This window comes from Puma concolor, chromosome A1 (assembly GCF_028749965.1).
Source record: "Puma concolor isolate L17-30 chromosome A1, mPumCon1.1.hap2, whole genome shotgun sequence".
Classification (NCBI taxonomy): domain Eukaryota; kingdom Metazoa; phylum Chordata; class Mammalia; order Carnivora; family Felidae; genus Puma; species Puma concolor.
Genome location: NC_141667.1, coordinates 149,361,428 through 149,389,359, shown reverse-complemented (window position 1 = coordinate 149,389,359; position 27,932 = coordinate 149,361,428). Strand labels below are relative to the sequence as shown.

Below are 27,932 nucleotides of genomic sequence, written 5' to 3'. Positions count from 1 at the left end.
GCCCAGAAAGAAGATATGGCTATTGGACAGAGGGAAGCGAGGTCTCAAGTGAGTTCATTGCTACCTAAGATTTAGAAACAGATTTTTTTTTTTTTTTTAATCCTCAAACTGAAATTCTCTACTCAGTACAATCTTCTGCAGGACCTGGAACTCAAGCCCTTTTTCCTGGCCCACCTTGTTAGATGGTGGATTATGTAGGGAATGCTAACCTCCTCCCTGCCAATGCATGTCTAATGTTTCTCTTTTCTTTTCCTAACAGACACTACTTTTTATTCATTAATCTCAATTGAGTGTATGATTACTAACTTGACAGGTAAGATGCCACGTGGGGGCAGAACAAACAAACGTGCACATTTGGCAGTTCCTTTCTGGCCCTGCTTCCTTGGCTCACTCTGGTCTCCCTCCCTACCCTTGGCTTTTTCTTTCCATTCCTGAGTTTCCCATTATACCTTCCCTAGGTTTCTCCAACCCATCATTTATAGTGTTTTTTCTCCCTCTTAACCTTGTGGATCATGTGCCTTGCTTCCGCATTCTCTTGAAAACTGTTCTTGACCTGCCATTTTCATCTTCATGTTGTGGAACGGGGGAGGGACCCCATCCCAGGAGGCCCGTGCATGAACAAGGAATAGCCGTGTTGGAGGGGACACAGTTGGAGAGGTCTCTTGACTGCAAGGGCAGAAAGATGACTCCTCAGGAAGCAGCGGCGAGGATTTCGTGGGGTATCAGTAGTGGAGAGGCAGGGTATCCAGTGGCTGACAAGTGGGGCTTTTAAGCCAGACTGCCGGATTTGAACCCATCTCCTTGGTTGTTGTCTCTGGGCCTTGGACAAATAGCTCCATCTCTCTGTGCCTGTTTCCACACCTGGAAAGTGGGGATCACAACCATGCCTACCTCATAGGGCAGGTGAGAGGATCACATGAATTCAAGTGCATGGAAAGTGTTTAGATCGGGCCAGGCCCTCGCAGATGGTCACTGTGTGGCGGCTGTAGGAGGTGATGATGTTACTGCAGTAGTAACATCAGTGCTGACAGACAGGAACTGCCATCCAGTGTTTCCAGGACCCGGAAGATACAAGTGCTTCTATGACTCACCTTCACCTGACAGTAGCAGTTAATGTCCCGTGGGGGGACTTCCTGAGGGCTTTGCCTTTGTTCTCACTCTCCTGCCTGCGCAGCAATTATCATCCCCATTTTACATACGGGGAAATGGAGGCTCAAGGAAGCCCGGTGACCTGATTTCAAACCCAAGTGTGTCTGGCCTCTGGGTTCATGCTCATTACTGTCCAGCCATTCCCCTGGTGCCTCTCTCAGAACTCAGGGCAGACCCAGCCCCCGTGTCACCGCCCTTCACTGTGACATTGTGTTTCGGACCCATGAAACTCGCTAGTGTCTGATCTTTGGGCCGAGGCCTGCCATTGCACGTTCCGGCTGCTTTTCTCTAAGGCTTTCCTCTTCCATTCCATTGGAGCCATGTTGCTCTCTTGGCCAGAATCTTCTCCATCTCTGTGTGTGAGTGAATCCTCATGGCATTCTCCCTAACCTCATCTGCCACCCTTTTGTCACCTGCACGGGCTTGTGTGTAAAAGTCAGTGACAGGGTGTTTAAGAGCAGAGAGAGAATATACCGAGCGCTGGGTTAAAGGCAGACTTGAATTATTGTCCTGCCTCTGCTACTAAGAAAGTATGTGACCTGGGTCTTGACTGCCCTGGACCTTCTGGTTCTCGTCTCTAAAATGAGGATTGAACTGGGAAACGGCATACAGGCCTGTCCAGCTACACAATTTCATTGAGCAAATCATTGCACACGGTTTTCTTCTGGTCTATCAGTTGAATCGTAAATTCTTATGAGGGCTAAGATTATTTCTATATATCTATATTAACTATTTCTAAGTTACCTTATTATACATGTATTGCATGCTCATGTTTAAAATTTCAGAGAATAGGCGTGCCTGGGTGGCTCAGTCGGTTAAGACTCCAACTTCGGCTCAGGTCATGATCTTGCAGTTTGTGAGTTCAAGCCCCACGTTGGGCTCTGTGCTGACAGCTCAGAGGCTGGAGCTTGCTTTGGATTTTGTGTCTCCCTCTCTGTCTCTGCCCCTTCCTGCTTGTACGCTCACTTGCACTCTCTCTCTCTCAAAAATAGATAAACTTAAAAAAAAATAATTAAATTTCAGAAAATAAAAAATATATACATAAAGAAGAAAGTGAAATCGCTCTTAACCCAGCATCAAGAAATAGTTGCTGTCACCCCTTTGGTATATGTTCATCAGAATCCTTTTCTATTCACTTTTTGTGTGAATACCTATGTACATAGGTATGCATCTGTTTCACCATTTTAGCTTTTTTATTGTGATAAAATATACATGACATTATCATCTTAGCCCTTTTTGCATGTATAATTCAGTGGCATTAAGTACATTCACATTATTGTGCGACTATCACCACCATCCATCTCCGTTGTATAGATTATCCCACTTATTTCTTAACCCCTTGAGGTAGACATTGAGAGGCAGTTTTGCAGAATGGTTAAGAATGGAGCCTTGGACGTCCTCCAAATTGCAGTTTTACCTCTACCCCCGACCAGCTGTGATATTGTGATTCATAGTATGAAATATATATTTGGTCTTCATTCCTGTTCCTGGCACATAGGAGATTATAAGGGCTTGGAAGCTAAATGATGAATAATAGTTGGTTTTTATTCTTGAAATAACTTCAGAGCAATAAAGATGAAATTGCTGTGTTTTGTTACTCATAACAAGTCATTTCAACCAAGCCAAAGTTGATATGAATGAGGTGACTTTTGAAAAGCCCCTAAGGATCCAATCCAATCAGGGGAACCAACCTTGATTAGAGGGTTTGATCTTTCAGGCTCTCTACCCCAGCCCGGGGCCATTCATGCCTATGTAATGGCCAGTGATTTGATCCATTGTGCCTATGTAATGAAGCGGCCATAAAAATCCAGAAGGACAGGGTTCGAAGAGCTTCTGGGTTGGTGAACAGTTGTCGGTGGGGAGAGTGGTGCATCCAGGGAGGGCGTGGAAGCTCCACACCCTTTCACCTCTTTCCCGGGTCTGTTCTCAATAATATCCTTTTGGAATAAACCAGTAATCTATTAAGTAAATGTTTTCCTGCATTGTGGCACTTTCCCTGCATTTACCACTTGAGCAAGTTAATTAAACCTGAGGAGGGGGGTGGTGGAAACCTGTGCAATTTATAGCCACTTGGTAAGAAGCACAGGTTACCATCTGGACTTGGGATTAGCATCTGAAGTTGAGGCAGTTTTGTGGGATTGAGCCTTAACCTGTGGAATCGGGCTCTCTCTCCAGGTAGAAGGCATGAGAATGGAATTAAATCGTAAGACACCTAGCTGGTGTCACACAATTGCTTGGCGTGTGGAAAACACACATGTCTGGTGTCAGAAGTAAAGCAGTATTGTAGTATTGAGAGTCGATACACAGGGGGAGTGAGTCTTCCTCTATACCAGCTGTTTGGTTTGGACAAATTTCTTTTTTTTCTTGTGTAAGATGGGGGCAATATAGTACCTATTTTATAGGGTTGTTGTAAAGATAAGTATTTACACTAAAAGTTAATACAAATCTCTTAAGAAGAGCTTGGTCCAAAGAAAGCTTTCAATAAATAATATTGTCCAGTATTATTTGTCCATTATTATTGTCCTCTGGCTTCAAGACAGTGTCTCAAGTTAGTTAACCTAACTTAAGCCTGCAGTGATTTTATCAGTAACATCATGATAAACACCTTGGAGGTGCATTTTTGCACACTGTTCATTGTGATGCAAATATAGTAATTGGTAAGTTAAAAGATCCACACATTTTAAGTCTTTAAATATCTATTATCAAATTGTCATCAGAAATGTTATTCTAATTAACATTCCCACTAATGTCCTTAATTCCTCCCCACATCTCCTTACATACAGTGTTTAACACAGGGCCTGGTTAACAATTCATGCTTTCATGAACACTTCAGTATATATTTGTCACTGGCCGATTGTTCATTAAACAAATGACCTGAAACCTTCAGAAACCAGAATAACATCAGAAGCATTCATGGGAGCCCATCTACCCACCACTGCCACCTTCTTCACTCTGTGTGATGGGAGGTCCTAGGTGAGCTGGGATGGCTTGTCATTACAGGTGTCACTGACGTTCGAGGATGTGGCTGTGCTCTTTACGCGGGAGGAGTGGAGAAAGCTGGGTCCTTTTCAGAGAAACTTGTACCAGGACGTGATGCTGGAGAACTATAGTAACCTGGTCTCATTGGGTAAGGAAATTTTCTCTTGTAGATTAAAAAAAAATTCAGAAATTAGGATAAGTCAGCACCTGCTTCTTTGGATAAAAGGCATGGGTCATCAGAAACTTCATTTGAGGGGCACCTGGGTGGCTCAGTCAGTTGAGCGTCCCAACTCTTGATTTCGATTCAGGTCATGATCATGATTTCATCATCAGGTCATGACATGGAGCCCACACTCAGCATGGAGCCTGCTTGGGATTCTCTGTCCCTCTCTCTGCTCCCTACCCCATTCATGCTCTCAAAACAAAACAAAACAAAACAAAACAAAAAACCTTTAGTTGAGTTTTACCCTTAGGTTTGTGTCAGATCACCATAAATAAATGTTAAACACATTTTCCCCTCTTATAGGCATGGAATTACCCCACACATGGAAATGAAGGAGGTGGTATTGATAATCCTCCCCTTTCCGGTCTATAATTGCACATTAGAAGTTTCCTCACAGTTTGGGAGTCATTTCACTGATTGTTCTGGGGTTTGTTTGCACCCCTCTCAACAGAGGGCTTTGTTCATTGGACCTACCATTTACCTTTCTTGCTTGGCTTTCCTAGGGGTCAGCAAGCTTTTTCTTCAGAGGGCCAGCTAGAAGATATTTTAGGCTTTGTGAACTACATTTGGTTTCTGTAACATATACCACCATGCTCAGAGGGCCATACATAAATAAACAGTGGTCTAGACTTGGCCTATGACCCATAGTTTGCTGACGGCTACCATCGTAGAAAGGGAGTCAGTGTTTCCTCATCTTCAGCAAGCTACTTTGTTCATAATCCTTTCCATAGGTACCTGTTTATAAGTATTTTTACGAAATATTTATAAAATTATGAAATTTATCGTCAAATTGGTTTCCATACAATACCCAGTGCTCATCCCAACAGGTACCTTCCTCATGTTTATAAGTATTAACTTAGTGTGTACATCTAACATATTCCCTCTTCTATGGAAAGCTAATGTTATTAAAGCTGCAGATCCATGTTTCCCTAACATACAACTATTGCACAGCCATGTCCTACAGGTCCCTTGCCTTTCCCCGCACTATGCCCTCAACATCGTGGGGGCACAGCTGGAGCACCCCCAGAAGCTCTTTGTAACATACCCTGAGTTTTCTGCTCAGGTCTGTGATGCCTCTTTGAGTCAAAACAAAACCAAGTCTTTTTTTTCTCTCTCTCTTTTTGTTTGTGTGTGAGCAGGACTCCTGTTTTCCAAACCAAAAGTGATCTCCCTGTTGCAGCAAGGAGAAGATCCCTGGAAGGTAGAGAAAGAAAGTCCTGGAGGCCCCTCTCTAGGTGAGTGGCTGGGACGGAGGAGCCCGGGAACTGCTTTGGGCAGCAGTCTGTTTACTAAGTGACGGTGGGGCTTGGAGATGTTGGTTGGGGAAGCTTCTCTGTCCTCAAGAAGTGGCGGGGAGGGGACACTAAGGCCCCAGACAGGAGCCTCCTCTTATTCTGCAGGAATCACTTCCCAAGTGAATCTCTCGGGATCTCCTCTTATTCTTTCCTGTTCTCAGAGGAGGGCGGCACATCAGGTATTCAGTCAGCAAACAGTGTATTTGAAGAGTGGTAAAGAATTCATTCTGATGGAGGCTCAGGGGATGCATGTGAGACAAGGAGCTGAGAAAGGAAAGGGTGTCAGAAAGCTAGCAGGGGCCATGTTACAATGTGCTTCAACAAGATTCTTGGAGATGGACTGTCCCATGGAAAGAAAGGATTTTAAGCAGGAGAATGATACGGTGTTGGTGTTTTAGAAAAATTGGCCTAAATCTGAAACAATGTAGAGGTCTTCCAATAAAGGCATGGCTTAAGAAGCTGTGGCAAGTCCCTTGCCCTGGCATGGAGCGCCACGTCAGACAGAAGAGCACGCTGGTGTGGCCAGACCTCCAGGGCAGGTCACAGAGCATGATGGTGATGTGCCCCCATTTGTGTTTAAGGAAAATTACGTGACTGTTTGTATGTATAATATGTGTGGAAGTGCAGAGAGAAGGGTTAGGGGACACACCTTAGCTGGTAACAGTAGTCCTGCTTGGAATGGAATCGAGAATGGGGGCGGGGGTGGGGATCAAGAATGGGCAGGATGAAAGAGGGCTTTATTTGTGTGGAATCTGAATATTTCACAGAGAATATATTCATGGAGTCCTTATGCAATTTTGTTACTGAACCAAAGTGGGCCGACTACTTGGTGAGGTGTAGACAGACTAAACCAGGTGGTACTGTCTCACAGGGTCAGCTTTATTTGTAGAAGCAAGGAGATTGTGGAAAATAATTTACAAAGCCACATCTCCAGGAACAAGGGAAATAAGGCTGCTTTTATTAGGGCTTGGGATGGATATAGAGAAAGGGATTCTAGCGCCATAGAGAGATCAAGGTCACTTCTGGCACTGTGGATTGAACTGCTCAGGTGATCTGCTCAGGCAGCCTCCTCAAATGTTTCTTTTTCTGTTCCAGCAGTTAGTTTGTCTCTAAAAGGTAAGCAGGCAGGCAGGCAGAAGCTTTTAGGAGTTTAGTTCCTAAGTTCAGGGGGTCAAGGTGGTAATAATTGGAGTTTATTTTTTTTAATTTTTTTTCGATGTTTATTTTTGAGAGACAGATAGAGACAGAGCATGAGTAGGGAAGGGCAGAGAGAAGACACAGAATTCAAAGCAGGCTCCAGGCTCTGAGCTGTCAGCACAGAGCCTGACGTGGGGCTTGAACCCACAAACCGTGAGATCATGACCTGGGCCAAAGTCGGACGCCCAACTGACTGAGCCACCCAGGCACCCCAATTGGAGTTTAATAAGAATGGTCACTTTGGAAGCATTGCGGGGGATAGGTTTAAAGTGAGGGAAAACCTGATGTGGAACCTTTCAGAGACACTTGCAGTCATGTTGGCAAGATGTTTCTAAGGTCTGTGCAGTGGGGCCCAGGAGGGAAGACAAGGGGCTCCTCTGTTGCAGGTGTAGCCAAGTTCACTGTGGGGTGGGTCTCACTTGAGATGGGAGTGGAATGCTCCAGTAGAGATGCTGGTGGACAGTCCTGTGAGGTGTGTAGGGACCGGCAAGTGCCATGGGTACAAAGGTGGCACTTGAAACCTTGAACTGACCCAGGTAAGGGCACAGAGGAAATTTCACCATTTATAAGGTGGGTTAGGAAAGAAGAATGTGTCTGAGCCTGAGAAGTCATCAGAGGAGAGGAATAGGAGAGGCTGCTGTCATGAAAGTTGGGAAAGGAGAGCTGATGAATGGGAGGGGGTAGGCTTGGGCTCCGGAGCATCCAGGTGCAAACCCTCACCCATGGCTTTCCTGTCCCATAATAAAGGGTGAATGAGCTCTGCGCTGGGCACTGGCAATGCGACATCGGACAGAAAGACATAGGTCCTGCCGGCTGGGGGTCATGTTCCAGTGGGGACACAAGTGCTCAGGAACTGAGTAAAGAGAGGGTATGGAATGACAGCTGGTCAGGACCCCACGGGAAAGATGCAAAGTGCTTTGAGAGCACATGGCAGGAGGGGGAGCAGAGGGAGGAGAGGGGTGGGAGGCCCGGGGGTGCAGCCAGAGTGGGGCAGGTGCAGCAGGAGGGGATGGGCCTAGCAGCAGGAGAGGTGAAGGCGTGGAGGGAGGGGGGCCTCATAGGCAAAGACTTCCCGAGAAGGTGGGATCTGAGGATGCAGAGAAATAGTCCAGGCACAGAAAAGGGCATTTGTGTTTGTGCAGACAAAGGAAGCCAGCAGGTGCTGATGGGAGCCAGGAGAGAGCAGCAGGGACCAGATCCCACTGAGCCAGGGAAGCCCGGACACAGGATTTGGACTGTGTCCGAGAGCCACGCACAGTGCCTGAGGAGTCGGAAGTACCTGGCCACGGACCCAGGTTTACCCTCTGCAGAGATCAGCCTGCAGCGGACAGGGAGCCTGTTGGCATGGAAGTGGGGACTGGTCCCGGCTGTCCTCAGGTCCACACGAGTCAGTGAGGGCCCCCCACGCTGTGGGCCCCACAGAGGACCCGTGGGATGGGCAGACGTATTCCCCAGCCCCCAGGCCCCAGTAGCTTTATTCCTACAGTAAGTTGAGGTTTTTGATGTGGGAACTACCTTTGTTTTTTGGTTTTTGTTTTTTGGTTTTTTAGCATTTATTTATTTGAGGGAGACAGAGAGTGTGTGAGGGAGGGGCAGAGAGAGAGAGAGATTGAGAGAGAGACAGAACCCGAAGCAGGCTCCAGGCTCCAAGCTGTCAGCACAGAGCCCCACTCAGGGCTCAAACCCACCAACTGTGAGATCATGACCTGAGCCCAAGTCAGATATTTAACCAGATGTTTAACCAATTGAGCCACCCAGGAGCCCCCGGATTTCTTTTTTTTTTTTTTTTTTTTTTAAACACTGACTTATGGAATCAGAGTTCTCTGGAAGCTGGTAGAGGCCACCACGAAGTGATCGGAGAATGCAGGCCATCAGGGAACCAGGTGGGGTTGAGGAGGGTCCTCAGTCCCACTGTTGGGTGTGAGCCGGGTCTGGCATGGAAAGTCAGAGGAAGAGCAGGGCTCCCTTTGCCCTGACCTCAGGAGCCTCTGATCTATTAATGAATCTGAGTGAAGTGAGTATTCGTTCAGTTAAGGGGAATAGATAGTGTGACTGGAGTCCAAAGCTGTCCTGAGAGGCTCTGGGGCCACCGGGTGGTGGGGTAGGAGTCCGGTCAGCCTCCTCCTCCATTCTGGGGAGACGTCCCTGAGGGTAGACCGTGGGTGGACGTCGGACGGACATAAGGACATCACAGCTGACCAGTATGTGGGTGTCTCTGGATGGAATGAACTCCCTCTCTTCCCTCAGAGGTGGAAGTCACATGGGCCACCCTGGGAGTCCAGGCATGTGGCTGTGTCTGTCCTGTACCCCTGGGGGGTTGGGGGGCTCCATCTGCCTGGACTGAGGGGACCTCAGAGCAGCTTCCCCGCCCAAGGGCAGCTCACTCCCCTGCGAGCACGGGTGAGGGAGCCGGTGTTCATGGGAGTGCCTCGGCTTGTTCACTCTAGACCCAAACCAAAACCTTCCCCTTGGGCAGCCAGTGATGGAAAAGCCCGTGCTCCCGGGGTAGGACTCCTAGAACTTCTAACTGCCTCCAAATATCCTCTTTTAAAAAAAATACTTTTATTTCAATACTATTCACAAATAGGAAAAACAAAACAAAAAGAACAAAAACGAACTGTCATCCCAGGTATGTAGGCTTTAACTTGAGAGATGGAAGGAGATGGCACGCAGGGTGTGTCTCTTCTGAGTCTCTTGCCTAAGAAATGAGCCTAAACTGTAATCACTGAGGTTGTGCTTTTCTGGAAGAGCTGTAATAAGGTGATACACATCATGAGTTTGCTTTACACCCAGAAGTCGAACTATTCTTGAAATCTAAAACTCAAAAAATGCAGGGAGGGGTACCTGGGTGGTTCAGTTGGTTGAGTGACTGGCTCCTGATTTCAGCTCAGGTCCTGATATCGTGGTTGTGAGATCGAGCCCTGCATGGGGCTCCTTGCTGAGTAGGGAGCCTGCTTGGGATTGTCTCTCTCTCTCTGCCCCTCCCCTGCTCACTCTTTCTCAAAATAAATATTTTTAAAAATGCAAGAATGATCTAGGTAAACAATTACCTCCAATGAAAATATGTTCTTTCTCCGTCATTTTCTCTTCCTTTGTTATCTGAACGCAAGAAGCCTTGTAGGGTGGACTGAACCTGGGCCACGTGGTCAGCCAGGGGGCTACCTGGGAGTTGCCTTCCACCCACCAAGCTAGGACTTGTGCTAGGACTGCCCCTGCACAGGGGGCAGGGGTCTTCTAATTTGCACGAAAGTGCTGCCCTTAGCAGCCTAGTGACCCAGCAGGTGGTAGTTTAAAGAGTGAATATCTTAAGAGGTGAAAGCAGAGCCCAGGTGCTCCGGAGCTGTGTCCAGTATGTTCAGGTCAGTCTTGTCCTTGTCCCTTTCACTCCCCAACAAGACCCCTGCATGGCCCTGCACCTCCCTACTGCTACCAGCATCTGTTCTTGTAGCTGCCAGAATGCTCTATTAAAAGGTAAATTATGGGGCAGCTGGCTGGCTCAGTCAATTGAGTGTCCAACTTTGTCTCAGGTCATAATCTCACAGCTTGTGGGTTTGAGCTCTGTGTCCAGCTCTGTACTGACAGCTCTGAGCCTGGAGCCTGCTTTAGATCCTGTGTCCCTCTCTCGCTCTGCCCCTCCCCTGCTCATGCTCTGCCTCTCTCTCTCTCTCTCAAGAATAAATAAATGTTAAAAAAAAAAAAATGTAAAAATGTCAGGTCATCTCACTCTCATGCACAAACTGCTCATGGCTTCCATCACATGGAGCACAATCCAGAGTCCCCAGAGTGGCATCTGGAGCCTACATGGTCTAGCCCTGGCTGTCTCTTCACCTTCCCCTCCTTCTGCTCTGCCCTTCATCTGAGGACTGTAATCACTGTGGCCACCCTGCAGGGTCAGGCAGGCCAGGCAGACTCCCACCCCGGAGACTCTGCACTTGTTTTTCCCTCCCCATTCTTCTTCCTGATGTCCACAAGCCCACTGACACTTCCTTGAGGTGGTACTTTCTTGAATAGATCCAGCTCAATTCTTTTTTTTTTTTTTTTAATTTTTTTTTTCCAACGTTTTTTATTTATTTTTGGGACAGAGAGAGACAGAGCATGAACGGGGGAGGGGCAGAGAGAGAGGGACACACAGAATCGGAAACAGGCTTCAGGCTCTGAGCCATCAGTCCAGAGCCCGACGCGGGGCTCGAACTCACGGACCGCGAGATCGTGACCTGGCTGAAGTCGGACTCTTAACCGACTGCGCCACCCAGGCGCCCCGATCCAGCTCAATTCTTGTTGCCCTCCCTCCACATCCTGTATCCCCTCACCATGCTCTGTTTTCCTCAGGGGGCTTCTCATGGCATGATAGTACATATTCATTCATTATCCCTTCTCTGGACTATCAACTCCCTCAGGCGGGATTGTCTGATTTGCTGCCATTTCCCCAGTATCGAAAACAGTGTCGGTCAGAGTAGGCTTCCAGTTAATGAATACGTGAATGACTCAGCTAGGCTGGTGGTTATGGAGACACAAAGAAGTGAGCGAATTTCAGAGACACTTGGGAGATAAGAGAAGCAGGGCTTGGAGATGGATTCAATATGAAGACAAAGGAAGTGGGTTATCAGGGGAGCTTGGTTTGTGGCTCTTTCTGGGATGAGTAATGATTTCATTCACTGAGATAGTGACCCTACAAGGAGATCAGATTTGGGGGGTGGTAGAAATAAGGTTTTGGATGAATTAAGTTGCTTTTGATTGACCCAGTTATCCCAGGGGAGAGGTCAAATAACCTGTTAGATTTGGAGTGCTACCCCTCAAAATATAGACTGGGTGTGAAATGTAAATTTGGGAAATCCTGGTCGTTACTGGGTAATTGAAACAGTGGGTGAGTTTGAATTAGTCTATGGACTGGGTGCAGAGTACAGTAAGAGCAAGAAAGGGCCCAGAACTCAATCTCGAGGAACTCTGGCATTTTCTGGCCAGGTGGAGAGAAATGGGCCCACAGGGAAGACAAATGTAGGTATCCTGCAGAAGGAAAAATTAGGAGGCCTGGTGTCCTTGAGGTCAAGGCTTACAGCAGGTTGGTAACAGTAGAGGTGGGGAGAAGTAGAGGAGTGTGAGACCCATTTAGATGGTAGAATGAACAAGTCTTGGAAATTGATTAGCTGCGGGAGAGGGGTTAAGGATGCCTCTTAACAGTTTTGATTACAGAGAGAAGGGTTTATACAGCTTGGAGGGAATGATCACGAATTCAGTTGTAAGCATGCTGAATTTGAGGAGTCTTTGAACCCTCTAAGTTACTATGTTCAGTGGGCTCCTGTATAATTGGGTGTGGAGAGCGGAAGTCTTGCTTAGCGTATATATTTGGAATGGAAGCTGGCCTGTGGAAAGGGTGCAGAGCAGGGTGACTTGAGGTCCAAGGACTAAGCCCTGAGGAACTCCCAAGGATTGAACATCACTAGGACAACGAGTACACAAAGGAGACTGAGGCTGGAATGTGTAGCTTAGGAAGAAAGCATCTCCAGGAAAACAAGGGGTCACTGTCAGACACTGCTGAGAAGTAAGTTAGGTGGGAACTGCAGAGAACATTTTGTCTCAGCCACGTGGAGGTCATGGCTGCCTTAGCGCGGGTGGCAGTGAGGACAGAAGCCAGAACAGAGCCCCTGAGGGGTGATGGGCAGGAGGAAGTGAACAGGTGCAAGATACTGTAGAAGATCAGATTTGAAGAAGAGATAGCAACAGCATTGAAAGAGCCCTCCTGTGCATATAAACAGACATTTCTCCGTATACTTCCGTTTTCCTTTGTCCACTCTGGTTAGAGCACACAGCACACGTTATTTTGCCCTTTTCACCTGATGTGTATTGAAACCCTCCATGGCAGCACATAGAGGGCTTCCTCGTTCCGGGGAGTAGCTCTGGATGATGTTGGCCCAGCAGGTCTAGTTTGGACTGCAATTTGATAGGTGGTATGATTGCTGATTCGCATGATGGGTATCACTTTAAAGCTGTAAAGCTGTACCTTTACCCCCTACCCGTATAAAGTCCGTGATGTATTACAGTGAGAGCCCAAATGTCCTTCACAGCAATCTGGTTGAATAAACTGTGGCACATTCACACAGACTTCTGTGAGGAAGACTTCTGTAAATTCCACTTTGGGGTGATCTCCACAATTTATTAAGAAGTGGGGGAAAGTGTAGGAAATGTAGAAAATAGTACTTTTAGCTAAGGAAGAAGGAGACACCAAAACAGAAGTGTCTATTTGATTAGGTTTTTTTTTTAAGGAGGGAAAAGCGGAGCACCTGGGCGGCTCAGTCAGCTGAGCGTCCAACTTCGGCTTAGGTCATGATCTCTCGGTTTGTGGGTTTGAGCCCCATGTCAGGCTCTGTGCTGGCAGCTCAGAACCTGGAGCCTGCTTCGGATTTTGGGTCTCCCTCTCTGTCCCTCCTCCATTCGCGCTCTGTCTCTCTCTCTCAAAAATAAACATTAAAAATAAATAAAAAATAAAAGGAGGGAAATGCCCCTTTCCCACCCTCCCCCCACCAAAAATAAAAAAAGTAAAAGCAGATCAATAAAAGCGATTATCTATAAGGTGAAGGCAAAAAAGAAGAAAGGATGAAGAGAACTTAGAATTTAAAAAAATGGTTTTTTTTAATTTTTTTTGAGAGAGAGAGACAGAGTGCAAGCTGGAGAGGGGCAGAGAGAGAGGGAGACACAGAATCAGAAGCAGGCTCCAGGCTCTAGGCTCTGAGCTGTCAGCATAGAGCCCAATGCGGGGCTCAAACTCACGAACTGTGAGATCATGACCTGAGCTGAAGTCGGACACTTAACCAATTTAGCCACCCAGGCGCCCCTATCACAGCAATTTGAATAAACATCCTTAGTGATTTCTAGGTGTGATATTTTAATTTATAACAATATATATTTGGTCTTCGTCCCTGTTTCTGGCACAGAGCTCCCAAAACTCTCGGAATTTCCTATTGATGAGAGCAATAACGATCACTTGTTATGTTGGTGAGGTGACTTTGGGACCCCACCTAAGAATGGGCTCTGGTTGCCAGGAGAGCCAGCTGTGATTAGAGGGTTGACATTTTCAGTCTCGTCTCCCTGACCTCCAGGGAGGGGAGAGGACTGGAGGTCAAATCAATTGCAACGGCCAATGATCCAATGATTTAATCAATTGTGGCTTTGTAACAAAGTCTCCATAAAAACCCAAAAGGACAGAGTTCAGAGAGCTTCCTGGTTGGTGAACATTTGGAGATTTAGGAACAGTGGTGCACTCAGGGCATGGAAGCTTCACTTTCCCCTGAATACTGCCTTATGCATCTCTCATCTGGCTTTTCCTGAGTGACGTCCTTTTGTAATAAACGAGTGATCTAGTAAGCGAAATATTTGAGTTCTGGGAGCCATGCTAGGCAATTAAAACTAAGGAGGGGGTTGTGGGAACCTCCCAACTTATAGCCCATTGATCAGAAGCACAGATGAAAATTTGGACTTGCAACTGGTATGTGAAGGGGTCAGGGGACAGTCTTGTAGGACTGAGCCCTCAACCTGTAGGGTCTGATGCTGTCTCCAGGTAGCTCGTTGAACTGAGTTGAATTCCTAGGTTGTTGCTTGTTGGTAGTGTGGGAACTGCCCCTCTCCCCCCACGGGAATTAGTGCACAGCTTTTAGTTAGCTTATAGGCAATAATAACTTCAAACAATAGGTAGGGCATATCTGAGGACCCAGAGGTGGTCCTGTGGGACCAAGAGGGTTGTTGGCTTCACACAAGATAGAAATCAAACTCAAGCAGAGAGGAAGTGAGAGCAAAACTTATTGAAGATACAGAGAGTGCACAGATACAGAGTGTCTGGGAGACTCAGGGAAGAAGAGTGTCTCATCTTTGCTTGGGGTGCAAGGCTTCTACTAAGGACAGTGGTCTGGTGTGTGCGTGCTTTTAGGCAGCCAGGAACTGGTCGAAACAAGGACAAGTGCTCAAGTGCCCTCTGTGAGTCACTTATTCCCTGGAGCCAGGAGTCTTGGGTCAAGGTGTCTCAAGTCAGTGGTCTTTAAAGTACCCGAGGACTCTGCCCCATCTCTCCTGAGATGTTACTTGTTGTGCTGGAAGACTCCAAAGATAGCATTAACTCCTTGACCTTTACAAGGAGGACATACATTAAGGCACATGTAAGGCGGGGGTGCAGGTCATGGCAAGAATAGAGGCAGGAAAAAAAAGGCAGTCCTTAATGGGGTCCCTTCAGTTTCCCGATCTCAGTAAGCTTAAGTGGTTATGTTTACAAGTAGAGTTCTTATCTTTGAGAAGCATGTTCTGACCTAGGATGGGTGAAATGATAGAGTATCTGGGACCTACCTGGTCCCCCCGCAACACACTGGAAGAGATGTAGGGGTGTGCAGTACTGTGTTCAGCCTGCTCTAAGAATCCCACACTGCGTGGCTTCACCAGAGATTTAGCGTCTCACAGTTCTTGAAGCTAGAAATCCAAAGTCAAGGTATTGATGTGGCCGCGCTCTCCCTGAGACTCTGGTACATTCCCTCCTTGCTTCTGGGGGTGGCCCAAAATCCTTGTTCCTTGGTTTACAGCTGTGCCACTCTGGTTTCTGCTTCTCTTGACACTTGGTGTTCTTCCTTTGTGCCTTCACACGGTCTTTTCTCTGCGCATGCCTGTGTCCACACTTCCCTTTTATAAGGACACCATTCATACCGGATGAGGACTCAGTGATCGCATCTTAACTTGATTAACTCTTCAAAGACAGTTTCCAAATAAGGTCACACTCTGAGTTACTGAAAGTTAGGACTTCAGCCTATCCTTTTGGGGGACACAGTTCAGCTCCTAACAAGGCAGTAGATGAAGCAGCATTGGTGATGGTTGAAGCCGGCTTAGAAATTCACTGTACAGCTCGCTCTACTTTTGGTATATGTTGAACATTCTCCATAGTAAAAAGCTTTAAAAGTTAGAATTAGCAACAAAATTTTGAGAACAGCATTTCTTTTTCACCAACACAGACATGGTGGAGGTGTACGGATGTGTATACTACCCCGTCATGGTGTTCTGTATAATTCCTGGCATGTAGTTCCCTCAGTCCTTGGATTTTAGTAGAAAGTCTCTGAGACTGCAGTGCGTATGATGTTTTTTTTTTTTTTTTTTTTTAATTTTTTTTTTTTTTTTAACGTTTATTATTTTTGGGACAGAGAGAGACAGAGCATGAACGGGGGAGGGGCAGAGAGAGAGGGAGACACAGAATCGGAAACAGGCTCCAGGCTCCGAGCCATCAGCCCAGAGCCTGACGCGGGGCTCGAACTCACGGAGCGCGAGATCGTGACCTGGCTGAAGTCGGACGCTCAACCGACTGCGCCACCCAGGCGCTCCGCGTATGATGTTTTTATAGGAATAACGTTGAATCTGGGGGAGCCTGGGTGGTTCAGTCGGTTAGGCATCCAACTTTGTCTCAGGTCACGAACTCACTGCTTGTGGGTTCCAGCCCCATGTCAAACTCTGCTGACAGCTCGCAGCTCAGAGTCTGGAGCTTGCTTTAGATTCTGTGTCTCCCTCTCTCTCTCTGTGTCCCTCCCCCTCTGAGCTCACTCTCATATAAACATTTAAAAAAGTAAAAAGAAAAAGAAATAACTTTGAATCTGTCCACCTACAGGATAAGGTGGGAACAAAGTCTGGAAAGCTGGTTTGAGTTCAAAGATTTTGATGGTGCTTTAGGCCTCACACTATCCAGCCTATATCTAAGCCTTTAAAATCCCATCTTATATGTTTCTGCCAAAAAACTAACCACCACCTGTACCCCTTCCCTACTGGCACCCTCCACTAAGGGTAGTTTGGGTGGTGCTCTAAGCTCACATTCATGTCCATTTCTACCTTGTAATTTTGTTGTAGAAATTATCACATGATGTGATATCCTATTTCTTCTTTGTCTCTAATACCAAACTGGGAACTCCTGAACTCTTTCTTTTCATTACTGGATCTGGGATGTCTTATGGATCACCAGTGCCTAAGATAGAGGTATATTATAGGTGCTTTTTAACTTTTTGATAAATGAGGCGCCTGGGTGGCTCAGTCAGTTGAGCATCCGACTCTTGATTTTGGCTCAGGTTATGATCCCAGGGTTGTGCAGTCGAGCCCCGTGTCTGGCTCCATGGTGAGCGTGGTGCCTGCTTGGGATTCTCTGTCTCTCTCTCTCTGTCTCTCTCTCACAGACACACACCCTCTCTCCCCTTCCTTCTCTCCTCCTCCCTCCCTCTGCCCCTCTCCCCACTCACATGCTCTCTCTCTCTAAAAAATAAGTCAATAAATCCATCCATCCCATGTCCAATTTCTTGTTCGGCTTTAAACAAGACGTTTCAAGAGCATTTCTCTACTTGATGTTTCTATTTTATCACCTCCCCTTGTTTCCTGTGTACACCCCAGTGGGGCTTTCTTCCTCGCTATCCACGAAAAGCATGGTCACTAAATCCCTTACTATTTCCATCTTGGCACAAGCAGGGTTAAGTTTATAGTCCCCACATTATTTGCCAGAGTTGCTCACATACTCCTTCCCTGAAGTACTTTCTTCCTCTGGCATCTGATTTTCCTCCTTTTCTTGACTTCTAATGTTGCCATGCCTAAGTGACTTTTCAGTTCTTCAGCTTTAAGTAAAGTTTATCTGTGGAGGACTCCCAAATACCTGACTAGCTCTGACCTTTTCTTCAGGCTCCAAAATACATAACAACTGAATGCCTCAGCATCTTCCTTCAGGGTCTGTGAAAGCATCTCAGCCACAACACACACATCTGAAATAGAAGGCCCCCTCAGACCTGCCCCTCTCCTGGTCTTCTGGTAGCTTGTGCAGCATTCATCATTTTCAAGCCAGAAACCTAGGCGTAATCTCTTAGCTGCTTCATTCCTGTTCGGCACCCCACACATCATCCATCAGCAAGCCTGGTCCTGCTACCAGTTCCTGAAATGATATCCTGCTGCATTATCTGTGCCTCCTCTATCCCCTTGCTCAGCTGCCTAACTACAGCAGCCTCCCGAGTGATTTCTCTCTACCCTGCCTCCACTTAGGCCCCACCAAGTATTAGATACTCGACCTCACATGTGAATTGTTGAAGATAAATTTAGAGGATCTTAAGGAAGTTGGCAGCATGCTAAAATGTGGATTTTAAAAAGATTACTCAGGCTACGGCATGGAGATTAAACTACTAGATACCAAGATTTGAGGCCAGAAGACTAGGAGACCATGGCACAAACAGTGAGACATGAGAAACAAAATACCATTTAGGCATCTGACCCAGTGCTCAGGGCTCCAGTCTTAAGTTAGCAAGACTGAGTTGGAGAAGGGATGAGGAAGGTGTTGGCAAAAAGTAAAAATGCTCCTCTTTCCATTACAATAAATAATAAAGACACGAGTGCAGGTAAAATTCATCAAGAAGGTTGTGCAGAGTGGGGGGAGGGGGGCGGATTCCAAACCCTAGGGGATACCAAATATTAAAAAGGGAACAGAAAAAGTTATTCATGAAGGAGACGGAGAAGTAAAACTAGTAGAAAAGAGGGGCACCTGGGTGGCTCAGTCGGTTAAGCATCCGACTTCGACTCAGGTCACTATCTCACGGTTCATGGGTTCAATCCCCACGTCAGGCTCTGAGCTGACAGCTCGGAGCCTGGAGCCTGCTTCGGATTCTATGTCTCTTCCTCTCTTTGCCCCTCCCCTGCTCATGCTCTGTCTCTTCCTGTCTCTCAGTAATAAATAAATGTTAAAAAAAAATTTTTTTTTTTTAACTAGTAGAAAAGAAAAAGCAGAATACATTATGTTCACCAAGCAGAGAGAATTTGTACACAGGTGAGAAAGGGAATGTCAGATAGGAATCTCAGACACAGTGAGATGCAAAGGATTTTTTTTTTTTAATTGTCAAGTTGGCTAACATACAGTGTATACAGTGTAGTCTTGGCTTCGGGAGTAGATTCCCATGATTCATCACTTACAACACCCAGTGCTCATCCCAACAAGTGCCCTCCTCAATGCCCATCACCCATTTTCCCTCCCCCATCAACTCTCAGTTTGTTTTCTGTATTTAAGAGTCTCTTATGGTTTGCCTCCCTGTTTGTAACTTATTTTTTCCTTCCCTTCCCCCATGGTCTTCTGTTAAGTTTCTCATTCCACATACAAGTGAAAACATAGGATATCTGTCTCTCTCTATCTGACTTACTTCACTTAGCGTTAATACCCTCCAGTTCCAGCCACATTGTTGTGAATGGCAAGGTTTCATTCTTTTTCATTGCCGAGTAGTAAAAAGATTTTTCTTTTTCATTGTATATATAAACCACATCTTCTTTATCTATTCATCTGTTGATGGACATTTGGGCTCTTTCCATAATTTGGCTATTGTTGATAGTGCTGCTATAAACATTGGGGTGCATGTGACCTTATGAATCAGAACTCATGTATCCTTTGGATAAATTCCTAGTAGTGCCATTGCTGGGTTGTAGGGTAGTTCTATTTTTAATTTTTTGAGGAACCTCCACACGGTTTTCCAGAGTGGCTGCACCAGTTTGCATTCCCACCAAGAGTACAAGGGAATTCCCCATAGGAGCCTTTTAAATAGTTACCTCTAGCCCAGGAGAAGATGCCAAACTAAATGCACCGCCATTCCTTTGGCAAAATTTAATATTCTCAACTGCATCCTCTCCCAATTTTAAGATTTGTTGAGTTCAATTCTGTTTTGTTTTTTTTTTCACCACTTTAGCACATTAGGTCTCTTTTACCTTTTTACATTTATACCTGTCTTGTTTATCTTTGACTCTTTTCTACACTGTCTGCATAGCCTCTTTTGCTTGATGCATGAGCAAGGCTGCCTTCCCAGCTTCACACACCTTTTTGGCATCATGCCTATCTCTGGCACCTCTGGATTAACTATAACATGTTTCTATTTGGACTGGCCATGAGTGTAATCACCCATTGATGAACTCCCATCACCCATGTAATGTCCTGTCTGGGAAGGTAACTTCAAGTGCTTAAATCGTGTGTGTGTGTGTGTGTATGTGTGTGTGTGTGTGAGAGAGAGAGAGAGAGAGAGAGAGAGATAAGGAATTGAGAATATTTGACATTGTTCAAATCAGGAATATGTAAGTAATTAAGGAAAATTAGCAACATTTCATATATAATTCAGATGCCATCAGGAGTTTCTGTAATTGGGCATGTTAATCTGCTTGTTGCAGAGAACACTTATGGTAGAAAAGAAAGTCTTATATTTAGCTGTAGGTAGATATATAATTATATCTAATACAAAGGTATCTAAGAATAAGGGCTCCTGGGTGGCTCAGTTGGTTAAGTGTCTGACTTCGGCTCAGGTCATGAGCTCACGGTTCATGGGTTCAAGCCCCGTGTCGGGCTCTGTGCTGACAGCTCAGAGTCTAGAGCCTGATTCAGATTCTGTGTCTCCTTCTCTCTCTGCCCCTCCCCTGCTCATGCTCTGTCTCTCTCAAAATTAAACATTAAAAAAATAAAGAGGTATAGAATACATATTTTTAAATCCTGTGGTAAATGCTATAATAAGGGGAATGGAGTGTGGAAACTCAGTCAAAAAAGGACTCCGTTAACTTCTGAACTGAATCTGAAGTATACAAAGGAATTTGGCATGAGGGAAAGTAGAAAGGACTACAGATATAGATTACGCACAATGAAGAGAAAAGTTATGAAAATAATTTTGGAGTCTTTCATGGCTTTGGACTCTGATCCCAGACTACCTTTCTGAACTCATGCTCCCCTGGTCACTCCTACACTCACCTTCTTTAAATAGGTTTGTTTTATTCTTTTCTCCACCCTAGTACTTCAGTTCCCATTGATTCTTTTTCTATATTGCTTAAATCTTAACGTTTTCCTCTTCTTATGTTTTCCTCTTATGTTTGGCCAGATACCAAGACCTTATTTAAATACCATCAATACTTATTTATTCTCTACAGTTGGTCTCAGTAACCAAATACTGTATCACAAAAAACATCTTTAGTTTTTTCTTCCCCTCCAGGGTGGAAGGGCAGTCACAAAACCACGAAGTCAACTCAAACACAAGATTCTTCCTTCCAAGAGCTGATAATGAGAAGATCCAAAAGGAATGGACCCTGGGACTTTAAATCAGAAAAACCCTGCATTTATGAATACAGAGTAGAGAAAAGGCAAGAGAAAAAAGAAAGTGTCCAGACAATTTTAGTCACCCACAAAAAAATCCTTGCTGTAGAAAAAAGCCATAAAAATGCTGAATTTGGCCAAAACTTCAGTCCAAAGTCAGTCCTTGTTAAGCAACAGATGGTCCCCAGAGAAGAAACACCACCAAAATGTGAAATACAAGGAAACCGCTTCAAACAGAATCCGTATTTACTTAATCAGCCAAAAATCAACACAGCAGAGAAACGCTATAAATGTAGTATATGTGAAAAAACCTTCATTAACACTTCATCCCTTCGCAAGCATGAGAAAAACCACAGTGGAGAGAAATTATTTAAATGTAAAGAATGTTCAAAAGCCTTTAACCAAAGTTCAGCTCTCATTCAACATCAAATAACTCATACTGGAGAGAAGCCCTATGTGTGTAAAGAATGTGGGAAAGCCTTCACTCTTAGTACATCCCTTTATAAACACCTACGAACCCATACTGTGGAGAAATCCTATAGATGTAAAGAGTGTGGTAAATCCTTCAGCAGGAGATCTGGCCTTTTTATACATCAAAAAATCCACGCTCGAGAAAATCCCCATAAATACAATCCGGGTAGGAAGGCATCCGGCCTTCCTGGATGTCAGAGAATTCACCTCAGAAAGAAGTCCTATTTATGCAATGAATGTGGCAACACCTTCAAGTCTAGTTCATCCCTTCGTTATCATCAGAGGATTCACACAGGAGAGAAACCTTTTAAGTGTAGTGAATGCGGGAGAGCCTTCAGTCAGAGCGCATCTCTTATTCAGCATGAAAGAATTCACACTGGAGAAAAGCCCTATCGATGCAACGAATGTGGAAAAGGTTTTACTTCGATTTCCCGACTGAATAGACACCGAATAATTCATACTGGTGAGAAGTTTTATAACTGTAATGAATGTGGTAAAGCCTTAAGTTCCCACTCAACACTGATCATCCATGAAAGAATTCACACTGGAGAGAAACCGTGTAAATGTAAAGTGTGTGGGAAAGCCTTCAGGCAGAGTTCAGCCCTCATTCAACATCAGAGAATGCACACTGGAGAAAGACCCTATAAATGCAACGAGTGTGGGAAAACGTTCAGGTGTAACTCATCCCTTAGTAACCACCAGAGAATTCACACAGGAGAGAAACCATATCGATGTGAGGAATGTGGTATATCTTTTGGCCAAAGTTCAGCTCTTATTCAGCATCGCAGGATTCATACGGGAGAGAAGCCCTTTAAATGTAACACATGTGGGAAAACTTTCAGACAGAGCTCATCACGGATTGCCCATCAGAGAATTCATACTGGAGAGAAACCCTATGAATGTAACACATGTGGGAAACTCTTCAACCACAGGTCATCCCTTACTAATCATTACAAAATCCACATTGAAGAGAACCCCTAGAAAGTAGATTTGCATGTGCGAAAGCCTTAAACCAAAGCTCAGCAGAATACATGCGTAAAATACAAATGTAATAGATAGGAAAAATCTTCCTGTAACCTAGGCCTCATCAGATTCCGGATTCCAAGGATAAGGCTTGACTATGTAATAGATAATGAGGAAAGTAAAAAGTGTTCGTGCCTATCAGGCACTTTTAAAATAACCTAAAATGAAGAATTCACAACTGGAGACCCTTCCGGCATTTGTAAAATAATTGTTCTCTTTCTACAGCAGTGTATGCTAGAGGTCATATGTGATTGTCATAAACATCTGGGTGAGGGGAGGTGTGCCCTGGATTTTTCATTAAAAAGACATAAATCAGTAATACTTCTTTTTTACAACTAACACTTAATAGCATATAAAAGATGCGATCAAATTATACCCTTCTAAAGGAAAGGACCAAATAAAAGATAAAAAAAAGAAGAAAAAACTATAAACTACCTCTTAAGTTTCTGGGGTTTGTCCTTTTCCTGACCTGATGTCAAATTTTGTGCATGGATTTCATTTACAAATAGAAATAAAAGTCTGTTCTCTTCATCCTTGGTCCTTCTAGTAATTGCTGTGAATTGGGAATTTTCTAACCAATCACTCATTCTGTTCTCAGAATTTATTATTTATTTATTGTGAAGTTGTTTATCATGAAAGTATACCTGCTATACATGGAGCGGTCATCCTAGGTACATTAATTAAGCAATTATTTCAAATTTAAAGCTATTAAATATACATGAATTCATAGTGGAAAGAGCTATCCAAAGAAGTTTCATGAATCTAATACCTGTGCCAAAAGATTGAAAGATATGTCAATGATTTCATGACATAAGTAGGTTTTCCACTTAGTATGCTCACGTGTCACACAATTTCAGGAAAACAAAAGGCAATTATAAACAACTCTGTTTTTGTTTTTGTTTTTGCCCTAGTTCTGGGGCAGCTACTATACTGCACACTGGTAGTCTTTAAAAAATTTTTTTTAATGTTTATTTTTTGAGAGAGAAGGAGAATGCGAGCAGAAGAGGGGCAGAGAGAGAGAGAGGATCCAAAGCAGGCCCTGTGCTGAGAGTGGAGAGCCCAATGCAGCCCTCAAACTCACAAACCATGAGATCATGACCTGAGCCAAAGTTGGACACTAAACCAACTGAGCCACCAGGCGCCCCTACAGACTGGTAGTCTTAAGAAGAAAGACACAGCTCTTAAAGATGCCATGAATTTGGGGGAAGGGGATGGAATGGAGTTGAGAGACTAGCAAACGAGGAAGCAAATTATGTCATAGTATGTAAATATAGCTTTAACAAGCAAATTGATAGATTATGACTGTATTGCAATGCAGATATGTTAGGGGTTTGCACAGGTTGAAGAAAGAGAAGATGGAACCTAGCCAAGGAAACCTGGAGACAAAGCTTTCCAGAGGCAGTGTGCCTAAGCCAGGCTTTGGAAGAATAGGAACTCTTCAGAGGGGGAAATGATCATTCTAAATAAGAGGGACTATGCATGTGTAAAGGTACAGATTGGTAATAATCAGGAACTTTGTGCAAACTCAAGTACAGAACTGAGGAGTAAGAGAATGATCTGTTACAAGTTTGAGGCAAACACAGATGCCAGATAACAAAAGGTTTATTTGCCATGTGAAGAAGTTAGAATTTTATCCTAAATTGATGGTATCAATTAAAAATGCTGAAGGAAGGGGACCTGGGTGGCTCAGTTGATTGACACTTGGTTTTGGCTCCAATCATGATCTCATGAGTTTATGGGATGGAATCCTGCCCTGGGCTCTGTGCTGATAGAGTTCAGAGCCTACTTGGGATTTTCTCTCTCCCTCTCTGCCGTCCCCCTACTCTCTCTCCCTCAAAATACATAAACATTTTTTTTAAAAATTTTTTTAAGCGGCGCCTGGGTGGCGCAGTCATTTAAGCGTCCGACTTCAGCCAGGTCACGATCTCGCGGTCCATGAGTTTGAGCCCCGCGTCAGGCTCTGGGCTGATGGCTCAGAGCCTGGAGCCTGTTTCCGATTCTGTGTCTCCCTCTCTCTCTGCCCCTCCCCCGTTCATGCTCTGTCTCTCTCTGTCCCAAAAATAAATAAACGTTGAAAAAAAAAATTTTTTTTAAGATATTAAAGGAAATTGTTCTGGCAATGATGTGTGGGAGATGAATTGAGGGGGTTGAAGAAAGCTGTACAGATGGATGCCTAGAAATCTGGGCTGTGTTAATACACGTGATCTATGAATGAGAGACCAAACTTCCTGCAAGGCAGACGGATAGAGAACAGGAGACAGATAAAGCATTGAATTAATAATACGTGGTGTTCCAAGCAAATAAATGAGGTTGGTGAGTGAGAAGAGGCTAAGCTGACCCAGGTGGTGTGGCCAGGTGTGTTGTATATAGGTCTCACGTTTAATGATGTTGTCCTGCATCCTGGATTGACTTTGTCAGGTCAGCTTTAACATAATCAGTTGTGGTGTGGTGGGTTGTTGTTTTTTTCTTCCCCCAATAATGAAATTTCAGCTCTTTTTCTGCTTCAGTAATTGGTACTTAAGTTAAACAGCAACACTAGCTGAAATTCATATTTCCACAAATAAAGATCTGAACAACCCTTTGTAGCCTCCTGTTTTTTTGGCTGAGGGAAGAACACAAGGGGGGACAGAGAATGGCAAGTCTTGTGTCCCATATTACATTTTTTTCTAATGTTTATTTATTTTTGAGAGAGACAGAATGTGAGTGGAGGAGGGGCAGAGAGAGAGGGAGACACAGAATCCGAAGCAGGCTCTAGGCTCTGAGGTGTCAGCACAGATCCCAATGCAGGGCTCAAACTCACGAACCGTGAGATCATGACCTGAGCTGAAGTCAGACATTTAACCAACTGAGCCACCCAGGTGCCCCTCTTGTTTCCCACATTAAAGAAAAGATAAGGCTTCTTTTTGCCAAAGTCTCAAACTGTAAACCAGTAATCACTATTAGAGATAACTTCGGATCAGTACACATGCTCTGAAGATCGGCATGCCTCTGAAAGTGAGCAGTTAATGACAGACTCCACCTTCTGAAAGTCAACCAGTTAGCAGACCGTCCCATGCCTCTAGACAATCAGCAAATGCCTCGCTCCAGTGACCATAGAAAGTAAGCCACTCAATAACAGCCTTATTCCAGTGTTCACACTAGCAGTTGAATGTCTGTTAATCTATAAACAGGTACTTTTGAAAATCCACCAGTCCCTAGACCAAGTTTTCCAAAACCTTGCATAAGATCAACTCTGACTTTCTTCAGGGAGGCTGTTCTTTCCAACTACAGCTTTTTCTTGCAGGCATGCATGAAGTTTACCTTTTCTGCCTTATATATCAAGTTCAATTTATTGTTAGTGTGCAACCATTTCAACAGCTGAATCACAAGTTATCACCTCAGTCACATGAGTGACAAAGGCACTCATGAGGCCGTGATGTTATCATATTCAACATTTTCTGCTTCTTAAGGTGACTGCTATCATCTGTGTTTTATTTATGTGTTTGAATCCCAAAGGCCAATGTAAATTTCATTAATTCTCAGAACAGTGGGTGTCTATTAAATGAGGGGAAAGTCCTTTTGAAACTTTTATAGTATGAAATTATTCAGTGTCAAAAATGGTGGAAAAGCATATATAAACCAGCATATATTAAAAACTAAATCTAAGAGATTTATGATTACCTCAACTATAAAGGGATAAAGTAACAAATTTTCTAATTAAAAGAAATTCAGATGGAAATAATCATAGAAGTTAAATGATTATTCACACTGTGTATCAATCTTTTTAGTACCAAGGACTGATTTCACATACAGGAGTATTTTCTGATTCTAAACTTGCAAACAAGTTTTCAAGTGTCAGGATAAAATACTGCAATAATAAACATGTACTTGCTCCTTATACTATTACAGGGATTATTAAAGACCTAAAATGCTTCATCTTATTATGGCCCAAGATGCAAGTAATCACAAGGCAGGAAAAAAGTCCCTTTGCTTTTGCTAGGTTTTTTTCACGAAAAAGGCTTGCTTAGAAGGCTATTGCAAGTAAAATCCCTTCCCAAAGGAGACTTCAGAAATAGAAAATTTTTGCAGAAACTCACTAGTGAGGGAGAAAAAGTGTAATGTTTTAGGTAGAGATAATACCAACACGAATTTTGGCAAATGTGCTGAAGTGCAGACAGTTTATTCGAAGTTGAAACAGAGTACCATGGATTCTATGGAAGGTGTTGGTTGGCCTGCTCATACTCTGCATTTCCACATAACGCTGCACAGACAACTGATACCCTTTATAATGACGCTAAATTATGAAATTGTTGCATCTCACTTCAGCATTTAGACATTTGAGCAGTTACGGGATTTTTGTGATTTTGTTTGCATTCGATAATCATCAAGTATCTAGCATTGAAAAACTCGGACTTCCAGTGTCAGCTAGGACATGTAAACAACTTACAATCATCACTTCTATCCTAACAAGAAAAAGCTGCATGAGCAGAAAAATCAAGGACTCCTCTTTCTGAGAACTTAGGTTACTGGCAAATCACAACACTGATCTGGAGAGACACACCTATCCAGAGAGAGACACACCTATCCAGAGACAGACACAGCCAAGGTCTGCTTACCTGGAGCTGAAGCTGCTGGAGACACAAACATCTGGGGACATTTGAGTGAGAGTTTTGGTGAATTGCTGGAGGTTGAGTGTGGACCAGCTTGAGAATGAGGAACTTCTATCGGCCACAGTTTTAAGAGGTGCCCCACATCTCCAATGCCATAAGCCCCAGAAACCCATTTGGATTTCCATGGTAGTGACCCGAGAAACATCCCCTTAGGGCTCTGGTAGGAGAAGGGTCACCATTGTGACAAACACCTAGAGTCTTTTCCACCAAAAAACCTATTCTCCTGGGGAAAAGAGTTTACCCGAGTCTTATGCTAGTGGGATTGGGACATTCCTCCCACTTTAGTGCCCTCTAACCTTTCTGTCTTGCTAAGGAGAAAATAGACAACAGGAGCCAGGGCTTCAAGGAAACAGATTGGGATGCTGCAACCAGGGGAGGGAGTATAGGGCATGGAGGCAAAAAGTTACACCACCAAAGAAACACTCGGGTCACTCCCAGCCCTACACACAGGCCCACTGAAACTGAGACTTAAAAATGAGATTTAACTGGGGCAACTGCATGACTCAGTTGAGCATCCAACTTGATCTCAGTTCAGGTCTTGATCTCAAGGTCATGAGTTCAAGCTCTATATAGGACTCCGCGCTGGGTGTGAAGCCTACTTAAAAAAAATTCTTTTAAAGATTTGAGGCACCTGGGTGACTTAGTGGGTTAAGTGTCCAACACTTCATTTCAGCTCAGGTCATGATCTCAAGAAGCCCCGTGTCAGACTCTGCACTGAGCATGGAACCTGCTTAAGATTCCCTTTCTCCCTCTCCCTCTTCCCCTCCCCCACTTTCACTCTCTCGAAAATAAAAATAAAGTCTTTAAAAAAATAGATTTAATTGGAAGATTGTAGAATCACCCACCCACCCTCAGCTTGC

General features: G+C 44.5%; 1 protein-coding gene across 1 annotated transcript; it reads left to right on the top strand.

The window, feature by feature from the left end:
• Positions 1-22,954, top strand: ZNF354A (zinc finger protein 354A). The gene is made up of 4 exons (XM_086706006.1): positions 1-48; positions 4,150-4,276; positions 5,491-5,586; positions 20,829-22,954. Exons 1-4 carry the CDS (start codon positions 16-18, stop codon positions 22,379-22,381), a joined length of 1,809 nt encoding a protein of 602 aa, XP_086562132.1. The 5' UTR covers positions 1-15; the 3' UTR covers positions 22,382-22,954.
• The last annotated feature ends 4,978 nt before the right edge of the window (positions 22,955-27,932 follow it).

Coding starts and splice junctions, on each gene's coding strand:
- ZNF354A (XM_086706006.1), top strand. CDS start 16: ATGGCTATTGGACAGAGGGAAGCGAGGTCTCAA. Junction 49..4,149: donor AGAGGGAAGCGAGGTCTCAA/GTGAGTTCATTG, acceptor TTGTCATTACAG/GTGTCACTGACGTTCGAGGA. Junction 5,587..20,828: donor TCCTGGAGGCCCCTCTCTAG/GTGAGTGGCTGG, acceptor CTTCCCCTCCAG/GGTGGAAGGGCAGTCACAAA.